Source organism: Scardinius erythrophthalmus (assembly GCF_964197995.2).
Source record: "Scardinius erythrophthalmus genome assembly, chromosome: 1".
Taxonomy (NCBI): domain Eukaryota; kingdom Metazoa; phylum Chordata; class Actinopteri; order Cypriniformes; family Leuciscidae; genus Scardinius; species Scardinius erythrophthalmus.
The window spans coordinates 30,679,734-30,693,106 of record NC_138221.1 but is presented as its reverse complement, the minus strand read 5'-3'; the positions used below and the strand labels follow the sequence as shown (position 1 = coordinate 30,693,106).

General features: G+C 36.5%; 1 protein-coding gene across 1 annotated transcript; it reads left to right on the top strand.

Moving 5' to 3' along the window:
* Window positions 1-11,100: 11,100 nt before the first annotated feature.
* Window positions 11,101-12,140, top strand: LOC308695784 (ecto-ADP-ribosyltransferase 4-like; the record flags this gene model as incomplete). The annotated part of the gene is made up of 2 exons (XM_081373993.1): window positions 11,101-11,151; window positions 11,400-12,140. The coding sequence occupies 2 exons, from the start codon at window positions 11,101-11,103 to the stop codon at window positions 12,138-12,140; spliced, it is 792 nt and encodes a 263-aa protein (XP_081230119.1).
* Between the last annotated feature and the right edge of the window lie 1,233 nt (window positions 12,141-13,373).

The window sequence follows — 13,373 nt, the reverse complement described above, 5'->3', positions numbered from 1 at the left end:
TTAATTTGTGATTTGCGCCCCTCCCATAAAAAATTAAAATGCAATATTATTCTGCTTTAATCGCCCCTATCTTCAGTTGAGATGTTCAGAACTGCACCATATTTCATGTGTATGATTAACTTGACATCCTCTGGGGGTATGCTAAGTTTCGTAGAATTTCATCCATGGGGGGGTATAAAATAAATTCATTTATGTGCACATTTAGTGACTGTACACTCATCGGCCTGTAGATGGTGGTGTTGAGCGAAGGGTTGCTGGTTTAGGATGATACTGTCACTAAGGTTGCCAACTGTCCCGAATTAGGCGGGACGTCCCGCATTTTGGGCCTAATTTATTTGTCCCTTGCGTGACCTCCCGTGTCCCGTTTTTTGACAAGCTGATAAACCACTGACTGATACAACAGCAACAGCAGCAGTGCTGACCACGACACTTGAGAATGATCACCGACACCTGTCATCATCCAATCACAGCTTTTTTTAATCACTGTTTTGAGGCAAATCATTGTTTGATTTGCGAACATCCTCTGCCGTCTGGTCGCTTCCGCTTCAAGCCGGACTCGTCTCGTGCTAACGGTAATTTCCTTTCACTGTCCACGTTTTGATTTCGGCTAATCAATTATGGCGAATGCAAACAACGTGATTATTGTTCTTGAGTCTAACATTCAGCCACGCAAGAAAACATGTAATCTACCTGAGGGAATAATATGCTCAAAAAACATTTCTGATTATTATTAATGTTTTAAAGCTTTTAGAAAGTACGTAGAAAGCTTTTGTAACATTATCTTAACTGTCACTTTTGATTAATGTAATGCATCCTTGCTGAATAAAAGTAGGCAATTACTTTCTTTATTTTTTTCCCCAAAAAATAATCTTACTAACCCCAAACTTTTTAACTGTAAGCCTAGTGTATAATGTTAAAAAAGCTTTTTATTTTAGATAAATGCTGTTATTTTGAACTATGGTTTGTTTGAAATGTGACTTTTTTCATGTGTGACATTAAAATTATTTTTAGAATTAAATACATAAATATGTTAAGCAATACAAATGTGTTTATGTCTGATAACCTTTTAAACACAAACTTAACTGCAAACACTGAAATGACGTACACTGTGTGATACAGTACACATATTTTGAGTGTCCCTCATTTTCCTATAAATAACCACGATTGTCCCGCATTTTCCTTTTCTGAAGTTGGCAACCCTAACTGTCACACACACACATGCAGGAATACAAACAAACGCAAGCATGCACACACACTGACATCCACACGCACAGACACACACCCATACACACACACATACAAATCCACATGCACAGACACACACACAAACACACACGTGCACACACATGTACGCACGCATACATACACGCACAGACACACACACACACACACACACACACACACACACACACACACACAGACACACACATACACAAACACACACACACACACACATACACACACACACACAGACAGACATGCACATACTACTACTTTTTTTAGGTATATACTAGGGCTGGGCGATTTAAATCTCGATATTGTTATGCGCATCTCGTCAGTAAAGCCGGTTCCTTGATTAGTAGTAAATCACCATCACCTGCTTTCAGATGGAGCGGCATTTAGGGCTGAGGCGATAATTAAGTGATTAATTTTGTGATGATTGAGCATTATTGAAGACACCTGATGTTAACAAGCAGAATCACTGAAGAAGAAAATCACAAATTGTAAGTTACCATTAAGGTGATGGGTGTTTGCTTTAGTTGGGCTCTAGACCATTATATGTTTACTTTAATATTTACTGTTGTTTGTCTGCTGTTATTGATTTATAACAGTTAAATGAACAAAGTAAAATGTTATCTTATAGTATTGGTTATGTTATGACATATTCATGCGTGATCTGAAAAAGGAAACTTATTGAGATAGATTGGTTTAACTTGTTAGCTGCAGTTTTGTGATTCTTCAGCCTATAATTATCAGTACTTTACTTATAATTCAAAATATTTAATAATCATTGTTCTGATCAAAAAGACGTTCAAACATAATCATTTAAAACACAGACATCAATAATCAGCCTGTGAATCTCAACAATGGTGACAATAATAAAGCATGTTGCAGTGGCTGCCACCAATCACAACTCATTAATGGCTCCCATCATGCATTGCGGTATGAATAAATTATGATCTGAATTGTCTATGTAATTTACTTTTCCTAATTGAATATTCTGCTCCTCACCATTGTTGAGATGCATAGACTGAATCTTGACATCTGTGTGTGCCTAAAAGAAAGATCTTTTTTAAACAACTTTTAAGAAATCTTTAATATTATAACCAAAAATTCTGGCCATTTATTCAAATTCACAGTTATGCTGTAACCAACAACATAAATCAAAGTCAGAAAGAAGGATTTTAATGAATTCAGTGATCAAGTTCAAATGATGATTTTCATAATATAACCAACACCATCAGAGCACTTTTTATTCTTTGTTCAACTGGCAGTTTTAACTCAGATACAACTACCAAAGAAAATCTAAAGAACACATAAAAGGGTCAGAGCCCAACTAAAGCAACTAACCATCACAATAATGGTAACTTACAATTTGCGATTTTCTCCTTCAGCGATTCTACTTGTTAACATCAGGTGTCTTCAATAATGCTCAATCATCACTAAATTAATCACTTAGTTATCTCATTAACTTAAACACTCTTGAGTGTGGACTCATACACTCCCAGGAGTGTTAATTTAACACTGGAGTTTTTGCTGTGTACAAAGAGCCGTAGTTAACTGACAAGCTGAGCCATATCGCATTAAATATCGCTGGCGATACGTCCGCGATATTGATGCGATTTGGCTCAGCTTGTCAGTTAACTACGGCTCTTTGTAGTAAATGCCGCTTCATCTGAAAGCAGGTGATGGCGATTTACTACTAATCAAGGAACCGGCTTTACTGAAGAGATGTGCATAACAATATCGCGATTTTAATCGCCCAGCCCTGGTATATACATATACACGCAATACAGCCAAATTGCTCCACGTCATTTCTTTTTGTGGAAAGCCAGTGCTGGCCTGAGCGGCGGTCATATTTTGTACCGCCATGCGGTACATCTAGTTCATTCCATTTATACACATTGCGTTTCATATTAACTGTCTATAAAGGCATGCGTGTGATGTGATAATGAGAACATATTTGTCTCTGCCCTTTTCTCTTCTGAGAACCTGTTGCTATCCACCGATCCATGTTGTGGTTTTAACGGCACTGCACAGTAAATTCCCCGGTGTTAAATTAACACCGCTCGGTGTTTATATGGGAACCACCAGCAGGGTGTTAAAAGTAACACTGAAGCAGTGTTAGAGTTAATTAGATAATTAAGGAATTTAATGAGTGTTGATTTTTCGATTATTGAAGACACCTGATGATAACAAGCCGAATCACTGAAGAGAAACAAAAGAACTACAACTGACTTCCAGACACAGCCTTAGATGAAATCAACTGAAAAGACATGAAATCTCTCTTATTACAAACCAGTTTGACCTTATTTCTGTCATTCATCTACAGAAGTTCTTTTTGAGAATGAACAGATTTTTAGATGTTGAAGTTGTATTGAAAATGTGTGGTTACCATTATGGTGATCAGTGTTTCCTCTAGTTGGGTGGATTGACCATTTATATATATTACAAGGTACTTGTTCTCTTTGTAACAGTGTTTACTAAAACACATAATATGTTGCAAAGGAAACCAAACACAAAGGTATGATATATGTTTCATCATCATAAAGAATTTGAAAAAAAAAATGATTGTTTGACAAATGTCATAACTGACCAAAAGAGATAACTTGCTATTAACAGATTTTTACAATCAATACTTTTTTCTTTTTTTTTGCCAAAGATCAAACATTCTGAATTTTTTACTTCTAAATACATTGAGAAAAATTATCTGTAGGGAAACAAACACACACTAACATCAAGAATCAGCTTATGAATCACTACAGTGGTGACATGCTTTATGCTGCAATACATGCTGGGAGCCATTAGTTTTATAATATGGTGGTTTCCAGCATGCATTGCTGCACGAAGCATGTCACCATTGTAGTGATTCATAAGCTGATTCTTGATGTCTGTGTGTGTCTTAAATAATTTCCTCTACAATGTGCAAAAATAAAATCATAATTCAGAATGTCTGTTCTGTGACAAAAAATTATCATTGGTGAAAAAAAAAAAACCTCTTAATAACAAATAATAAGTTTTGCTAATCTATGTGATTAGTGATTAATTCTGCTTCATGATGGTTAAAACTACATCACTTGATCATCTTTGTTTCTGGCATCCTTTGTTACAAAATTATGTGTTTTGTGAAACACTGTTACAAAGTCCACAAACTTGCATAACAAAGCCAAGATTCAAACTAGCCAACTAAAGTAAACACTGATCACCATAATGGTGATTTTACTAAAATGTATTATTTCCAATAAAACATCAACATCTACACCTCTATTAATTCTCAATAACTAGTTAGTAATAAGTGAAGCTGGTAATGCTGTTTGTGGAGTTGTTTAATCCTCCTCTGCTGAGATCTTCACAGATTTAATTTCGTCTTTTTTCTTCAGTTGATTTCATCTCCGGAAGTCAGTTGTAGTTCTTGTGTTTCTCTTTTCTTCAGTGATTCTGCTTGTTATCATCAGGTGTCTTCAATGCTCAATCATCACTCAATTAATAACTTAATTATCTCATTTACTCTAACACTGCTTCAGTGTTACTTTTAACACCCTGCTGGTGGTTCCCATATAAACACCGAGCGGTGTTAAATTTAACACCGGGGAATTTACTGTGTGGACTTGAACGTCACGGCCGAGTGCCACTAGCCTATTTTATATATTTTATAATAACTTGACAATTTAATTTCAATTTTATATCAATATAGGCCTACATATTCTTTTTACTTTTTATTTCTTTTATGGGAATTTCCTGGTAAAATGAAGGTAAAAAAATATTATTTTATATATTATTTTGCCTTTCCACGGACCTCCTGCAGTACCCTCACGGACCACTAGTGGTCCGCGGACCACAGTTTGGGAATGGCCGCCTTAACCAATAATAACCAACTGCAGAACCATACGTCATAACAGTATGAGAACAACAGCTCCAGCCTGACAGTCTGATGCTGACAGTGGGTGGGGTCAAAGTCTGATGCCGGAAGTGGACGGAGTTCATGTTTAATATGGTAGAACAAGGAAGAGAAGAAGCTAAAAATAAGTTATACCTTTGTTGGATACAACATACTTAGCGTTACGCTTATACAAAACGGCTTTAAGTAGTTTGTAAGTTAATATTCTGTCATTGACACCATTATAAGAGAACTGAACTGAGCTGGATGATAACATCACAGTTTTCTCCAGAATGGCTAACATAACGTTATAGATTAATTAACTGAATGAATATCTTTTTTACAACAGAAATGTATCAACACTAGGCTAAAGGGGGGGTGAAATGCTATTTCATGCATACTGAGTTTTTTACACTGTTAAAGAGTTGGATTCCCATTCTAAACATGGACAAAGTTTCAAAAAATTAAGTTGTACTTTTGATGGAGTATTTCTGTACCAAAAATACTCCTTCCGGTTTGTCACAAGTTTCGGAAAGAGTATGGGTCTGTGTGATGTCAGATGGGGAGGAATTTCCTTATACGGTCCTAAGGGCTCTTCTCCCGGAAGGGCGCGTGCGCATCCGTAGACCAGAGCGAGAGAGCGAAAGCAGTACGCGCCAATCAAAGCGCTGTGCTCGCTGCAGTCACAGAACTTTGTTTGTTCCCTGCATTTCGACGATGATTGTTTTATAAACAAGGCCAAGTTCGACGCCGGATATAGCAGTCCCAACGATAAAGGTTCACAGTTGTGCGTTGGAACCGCAGGCGGTGAGTAAAACTCATAGACAAACTGCTTCAAATGTCTGTGTGTGGTTAACACAAACATTATATATTTCTGCATTTATATTTTGTTATAATAATATTTCATATCTATGAATGCATCCCATTAAACATGCAAACACATAGGATAAGTTTGAGTAGGTAGTTTATTTTGTATAACTTATTTATTATTTAGTTCGATTTTGTATTTTTATTTAATTACTATTATTTATTTGGAGCAATTAAATCAAATGTTCAAACGCTCAACCTTTGTTTTCATATCATTATTTTTTTGTTTTAAGCTTTGTTCAATTTATATTGTTAATCATTTGACTCAACAAAACAAATGGATAAAGTATCATTTTACCTTTTAAAAAACTATTAACATTTGTTTATAGTAGTATATTGTATTTTGTTAATAGGACAAAACATAATTCTTATATTTTATCATATTTGAGATATTACATTTTCAATTAAATCGTTTAAATGCCTTGCTGCGCCCACTTCCGGCATCAGACTGTCAGGCTGGCGCTGTCGTCCTCACACTGCTATATGACGGATGGTTTGCGGTTCTGCAGTCAGACCTATCTCGCCTAAACAAATGGTGATTTATTTATTTTTTTTTTCTGGATCTTATGTTGTAGAATCACATGATGATATAATCAACAATATAAATTAGGGGTGTGACGAGATCTCGTGTTACGAGATCTCGCGAGATTAAAACGCGACGAGATTTCTCGTTGAGGTAAAACTTTGTCTCGTGAGTTGTTGTGATGTCAGTGTGATGGAGCGTGAGGGTGAAATTAGTAGCCCCTGCCACTTTTAAATAATTTGTGTGCCGGGCCAATCACACACACACTCCGCGCACACACACACACTCACTGTCCCTCGCTCACTCACTCGCACGCGAACACACACACACACAGACACACACGCGCTCACTGGCGGGCTCACTCACGCACACTCACTCTCGCTCACACTCAACCCGTCGTGGAGGACCGTTAAAGTTAAACATGCTAGTCTTTCTGTCGTGATGTCCTGAAGCATCAAAGACGCGTAGGTTGTCGCCCACTATGACACACTATTCGAAATGAAACGATCAAATCTTGCGTCCCGACGCCCGTTGTCCTTTACGAACCTCCACGAAACGGATCGTGCCAAAATCGCGCTAAAATAGTGTAATCTGAACCAGGCAGGTAATAAACATTTGACCTATCGCGCAAAGAACCTATTAAAGCACTAAGACATGGGAACAGTATAGCTAACATTCACATATCACAAGTCATATCGAGATCGCAATATTAAACAATGTTATCGCACATCGCAGCTTTGCTTCATATCGTGCAGCCCTAGTTAGCTACTGCCCAAAGGTCTCAACTGCTGCCAGAAATCGTCGACATGCTTATATTCTTGAAAAAGAACATATAATCTTAGTCTGTTCTGTGTAGTTAATTTTTTCTCTTTTTCAAGCTTGAAAAAAAAAATTTCTGTTTGAACTTGTAGTTTTGAGAGAGCAGTACTTTGATTATGGATACACACTTACTGTTTGCATTTAAAGTGTTATTTCAGTTATTTATATTTATTTTATTTATACTGTTTTATTTTTCTTTATGCTCGATTTGTGGAAAGGAGTTAGATTTCTCATGTGAAATCGTACAGGGGAGAAGCCAGACAGTAGAGTTTATAGCAAAACATTTTGCAGTGTTTGCATGTCCTTTACTGCATAGAATTCATTAAAATAGAAGTAAAATAACATTCATTACAAGTTGATTTCAAAATGAACTTAAATTGTTTTGCATTTTTTGAATTTCAGTTGAATAAAAGACTATTTTCCATTCATATATTTCATCATTGAGGATTTCTTAAAAATTGTGTAAAAATCTCGACTTGTCTCGTTCTCGTGAACCCAATCTCGTGTCTCGTCTTGTCTCGTGGAGTAAGCGTCTCGTCACACCCCTAATATAAATATAAGTCAGAGAGGCTCTAAATAAGTTTTGTGATTCAGGTCAAATGATGATTATATCAAAACATAATCAGCATTGTCTGATCATCTTTTCTATTTGTTCATCTGGGAGTTTTAATTCAGTTACAACAGCCAAACATAATTTAAAGTAAAAAAATTTAAGGGTCAAGAGCCCAACTAAAATAGACACTGATCACCATAATGGTGACTTAAAAATATTGATTTTCTCTTTCACTGATTCTGCTTGTTAACCCTCTGAGGTCTGAGCTGTTTTCTGGGCCCTGGAGGTGTTCTGACATGCTCTGACATTTCTGGTTATTTCTGTTACTTGTGACATTTTCATGGCTAAAGTCTAATTACACTGTATTCAGCACAAACTCTGCTACAATAATATATCAGCAGCATGTATGTAAAAGTTTGTAGTTTTGAGATAATGGCATTTATGTGTGGTTTGTGAAAATACAAAAAAAAAAATTCTCACTGAAATAAGGCCATGAAACCCATACTGATTATTTCTTCACAAGACTTTTGAAAATTGTATGACGTAGCCTAGAATATTTGCTCTAAGACTAGGACTGCTCATTCAGATAAGACAATATATTGATTTAAAATTTTTACGACGTGTTTTGTTTGAAAAAGCTTTATGCGGGAGCTCATTAATATATAAGCTTTTCACACCTGAGAAAGACAAAGACCCTCCCCTAACGGCCCTATTAGGAGCTATCAGGCCCTGTCATTCTGAGCAACCTTGCACAATACTGTAAATGAGGAGATTTAAAAAAGAATGGCTTTTAAATTGTTTGGATTTATTTACAACACAACATAATCCAAAGATACACAACAAATGCCAAAAAAGCACTTATTGAAAACAATGATCCTAAGACAGAGACCTTTGTGCCATTCCTAAAAATGCCACATGTCAGCCAAGAGCAAAGAAATAAACCAGAACTGGACCTTATCTGAGCCACAAAGTCTGTGTATATTAAATATGGAGTCATATCAGCCTTAATAAGTTAAGCAGAATCACTTAAGGAAAGAAGAGAACAGAAAAAGAGACAAGCAGAAACACAAGAACTACAAATGACTTCAGACGCAGCCTTAGATGAAATCAACTAAAGAGAAAAGAAGACATTAAATCTGTGAAGATCTCAGCAGAGGAGGATTAAACAACTCCTCAAACAGCATTACCAGCTTCACTTGTACAGACAGAAACCCTCTGTTTCTGTCTGTTCCTTGTCTTGTAATGTTTAGAGTTCTGTGTGATATGTGCTTGTACGTAAAGTTTTTTTTATCTTCTCCGTTGTCTGGGACTTGATTACAGCCACCTATCCGTGACACATAGAGTCAGAACAGCTCAAAATACAACTTAGGCGTGCAAAGTTTTTTTAGCCTTTGTCCAGTGTGAAACCACACAAAGACCTTCATAAGTTCTCCACAATGATGAGCTCAGCAGTTTAGTTGAGCCAAACACATCAAGATCACACTTCAGCTGTTAGAAATGAATTTATATTTATTTATATTTATTTATGTATGAATTTATATTTATTTATATAAATATAGACTACTTCCTGCTCAGCTACTGTTCGGACGCTCTTGCTTACTGCTCCGCGCTTTGCTCTATCGCTTTTACATTTTATCTCCTATATTTTTATATTTTATTTCCCTTTATCACCTAATTTTAACTTCAGCAAATCAGCACAGTGCTCATACGACAAAGTTTGGTTCTTTGAATTTTGGTAAAATTCTTTTACCCGACCAGCTTACATTCCGGGAAAGGAAAACACAACTGCCTACAAGGATAAGAGAAAATGCCAATGTCTGGTTCAAGAATCTTGCTGCACTAACTGCCACAGACAGTTCTTGAAACAAGGTTACTTACGGGACCACCAAACCAATTTGACAATTTTGCAACCCAAAATTTGAAACAACCAAAACAGTTTAGAACCCAGTTTTTCCCCTAGCCATATACATTATAAGCATAAAAAATTAAAAAGGCCTTTGTAATTGCAATACAGCCCTGAGTGCACTTGTTCAGTTTAGTCACAGCACCACCTACTGGTCAAAATGTGTCCTGATATGTCATAATACCCTGTGATATAAGTTTCAAAATGCTTTGTTGTCCATTTCATGAACTGTATAAATGTGAAATGTGACTGTCTTACAGAGTTTCAAAGAATTTTGATCGAATTAACATCCTGTTTTTTTTTTTTTTTTTTTTTTTTTTTTTACTTTTACTCCACCAAAATTTGTCCAATCCTCACCAAAATTGACTCATTGAGATCATTTGTGTGCTTGGCCTCATAATTGCTACTTGGAACGATAGATCCTATCCAAAACAAAAAGAGCTATGAGACTGTTAATTTACATCTCATTTAGTGTTGTGATGTGAACTGAACCCATGATTGATGTGTTGTGTCTCTTCTAGCAGAAATCTGGAGAAAAAGATTCACATTTCCATGATCAGAATCTGGTTATCATGATGTCAAACCTATTTGCTTGCGGTAATGACACGACCGGCACAACACTCAAAATTTTTTTTAGAAAAAGAAGTGACCTGAACTGTGAAGTCCATGAAGTTTAGACATCTTCTAGGCAAATATATGGATTATTGGCCATCAGCATCAAAGTGAACACAGTGTCAGAGTAAAGCTCTCTCTGATCTCCTCTTGTCTTGACATCAGTGACCATAAATGTGTCGAATCAGCACCTCTTTTGCACAAGAAAGCATTGAATATTTTTTTCACATCAGCACACAAATAGATTACAAACATTCTAAATTCCTTGGCTACTCTAAATCAAGAAAAGTTTATGCAAATGAACCTCTTTGTTTAGAGTACCCTTTTCTTATTCATCTTTTGAATCACAATAATTTAATTTATATTTATTTAGTTTGTTTAAAGTTACTGTATTCGTAACTTTCACAGAGTCAGAACTGCTCGAAGTGATAAGGAGAGTCAAGCTTTATTTGCACGTCTGCAGGAACTCGGTGTGTCCAGTGTGAAACCACACAGGCTTCACATGTGCTGCATCATGATGAGCTCAACATCGCGATCCTACGTCAGCTGTTATATCCCACAACACACACATTATCAGCGATATAAAAAAGCCACGTTCCTCATCTCTTTCAAACAGTTTAAAATAAGTACTGCTATTGCAGTGATAGATTTAATAAATGTGAGACACTGTTGTGTTTCAGCATCAGTTCTTCACTAGATCATCAGAGGGATTTGACTGAATCAAGATGCTGCTGATCATTGAAGTTCTTCTTCTCATTTTAGCTGCTCTAGGACAGGTAAGCTTGTGTTCTACATTTACATTTTCATTTATGCATTTGGCAGACGCTTTTATCCATAACAACTTACATTGCATTTCAAGGTGAACAATTACATTCTTATCAGTTCTTGCTTTCCCTGGGAATCAAACCCTTGACCTTGGCGTTGCAAGCGCCAGCGCTCTATTGCTTGAGCTACAGGACAGCTGATAAGATTGTTACAGACATGAATACTGATGATGTGATCATTATGATTCCTGTTTCTGCAGGATCACAGAGCTGCTGCTGTTGAAGGAAAGATATATCCATTGGATATGGCACCGAATTCTGTTGATGACCAATATATGGGCTGTAGAAAGAACATGACAGACCTGGTGAAGACAAAATATCTGAAGGAGGAAATCAATAAGTCTTCTGAATTTAATGATACTTGGAACGACGGTGAAAAGAAAGCCAAGAAACCACAGGATAATTTGGAACAGATTCATTCAGTCGCCATTTATGTGTACACTAACAACAATTCGAAAGTATATCGTGATTTCAATAATGCTGTCCGTAGTGAGAAACAAAATTACACAGACAAGACATTCAAATGGTATTCACTTCACTTTCTGGTAACAGATGCAATACAGATTCTGAACAAAACACAAAGCAAATGCTATTCAACTTATCGTGGCACTACAGTTGAGTTTGATAAGGATGTTCTGAACAAAGAGGTTCGTTTCGGCTCATTTACATCCTCCTCTCTTGATCGTAAGGTAGCAAATGATTTTGGACCAAAATCTTGTTTTGAAATCTACACTTGTGATGTGACCAAATATTTCAAACATCCTGACCAGAAAGAGGTGATGATTCCTCCATATGAGAAGTTTATGGTCACTGATATCAAGACAAAAGGTCAGGATGGTGCCTGGTGTGACACTGTGTTCAAGTTGAAAAGCTCTGGGAAAATAAGTTACGTGAACTGTGGTGTTGATGCAAAACTGGTACAGGACAAGGCCAAACTTTAAATCTTCACTCATTGTGTCTCTTCAAGTCAGACGTTGCTTTCATTATAATGTTTGATGGCTTCATTAATTCCGAATTATAATCGTCTTTACAAGTTTTAAGTAAATCAACAATGAATTCTTCTGCTTTGTTAACTTTTAATCTAGTTTCTGTTTTCACATGTAACTCTGTGTGTTATCCCAGCAAGATGTTCTAAAAACGTTCTGAGAACATGAAGTTCTAATAATGTTTTCAGCGGGTAGTTTTATTTTGGTTCCCACAATGTTCTCCTAAAACGTACAAAGCAAAAACTCAAGTCATAAAAAAAGATAATTAAGTGATGAATTAAGTGATAATTGATCATTATTGAAGACACCTGATGTTAACAAGCAGAATCACTGAAGGAGAAAATCACTATTTTTAAGTCACCATTATGTTTGTTTTAGGGCGCTTTCACACTGGCAGTTTAGTGCGGACCGGGGAACGGTTCGCATGAAAAATCGCTAATGTAAACGCTGTCATCGGCCCTGGGTGCGCACTAGAGTACCGAACCCGAGACTACCTGGAGGAGGTGGTCTGAGCTCGGTTGCTCCCGAACCGTGGTGTGGTTCGCGTTAATGTGCAAGCAACACGGACTCGGGTGCGCGCTTGTTCAGGAAGTATAGTATCCCGCGCATGCGTATCACTGTCGATATCATTGTTTCCTCACGCAAGACAACCAAAATAAAATAATTTAAATCGCGTTCATGTTTGAATGCCTTCTGTTTGTAATGCAAAAGACTATGCGCGCTAACCGTTTCCATAGTAAACATAGTAAACGCTTGAAGATACGCATATTAAAAAAAAAACATAGCGAACGCTTGAAGAAATCAGACCAATCTTAAAGGCTATCACAGTCATGTTTTTATTTTTTAAATGAGTGGCAGGGGAACGTTGTGGGACACTGAAGAGGTGAGGTGCCTCATTCAAATTCATACAAATCTCATTCAAAAAACATTCCTCATTCAAAAAAATCTTCTACGAGCAGCAGAAACACGGCGTCCCCTGGATATGTGCTGAATTACACCATGTAATGCACATAAACGTAGTTGAGCCATTCCACCGAATGGGTGACATTTATGTCCCCAGAACAACATATGTATAAAATTGCATGAAAATTAACTCTAAAATACATTTTATTATTAAGCAAAATGTCCTGCATATTAAGCTAACTACAAATTATAAAATTTATAATTAAAAACATTAATAAAAACTAC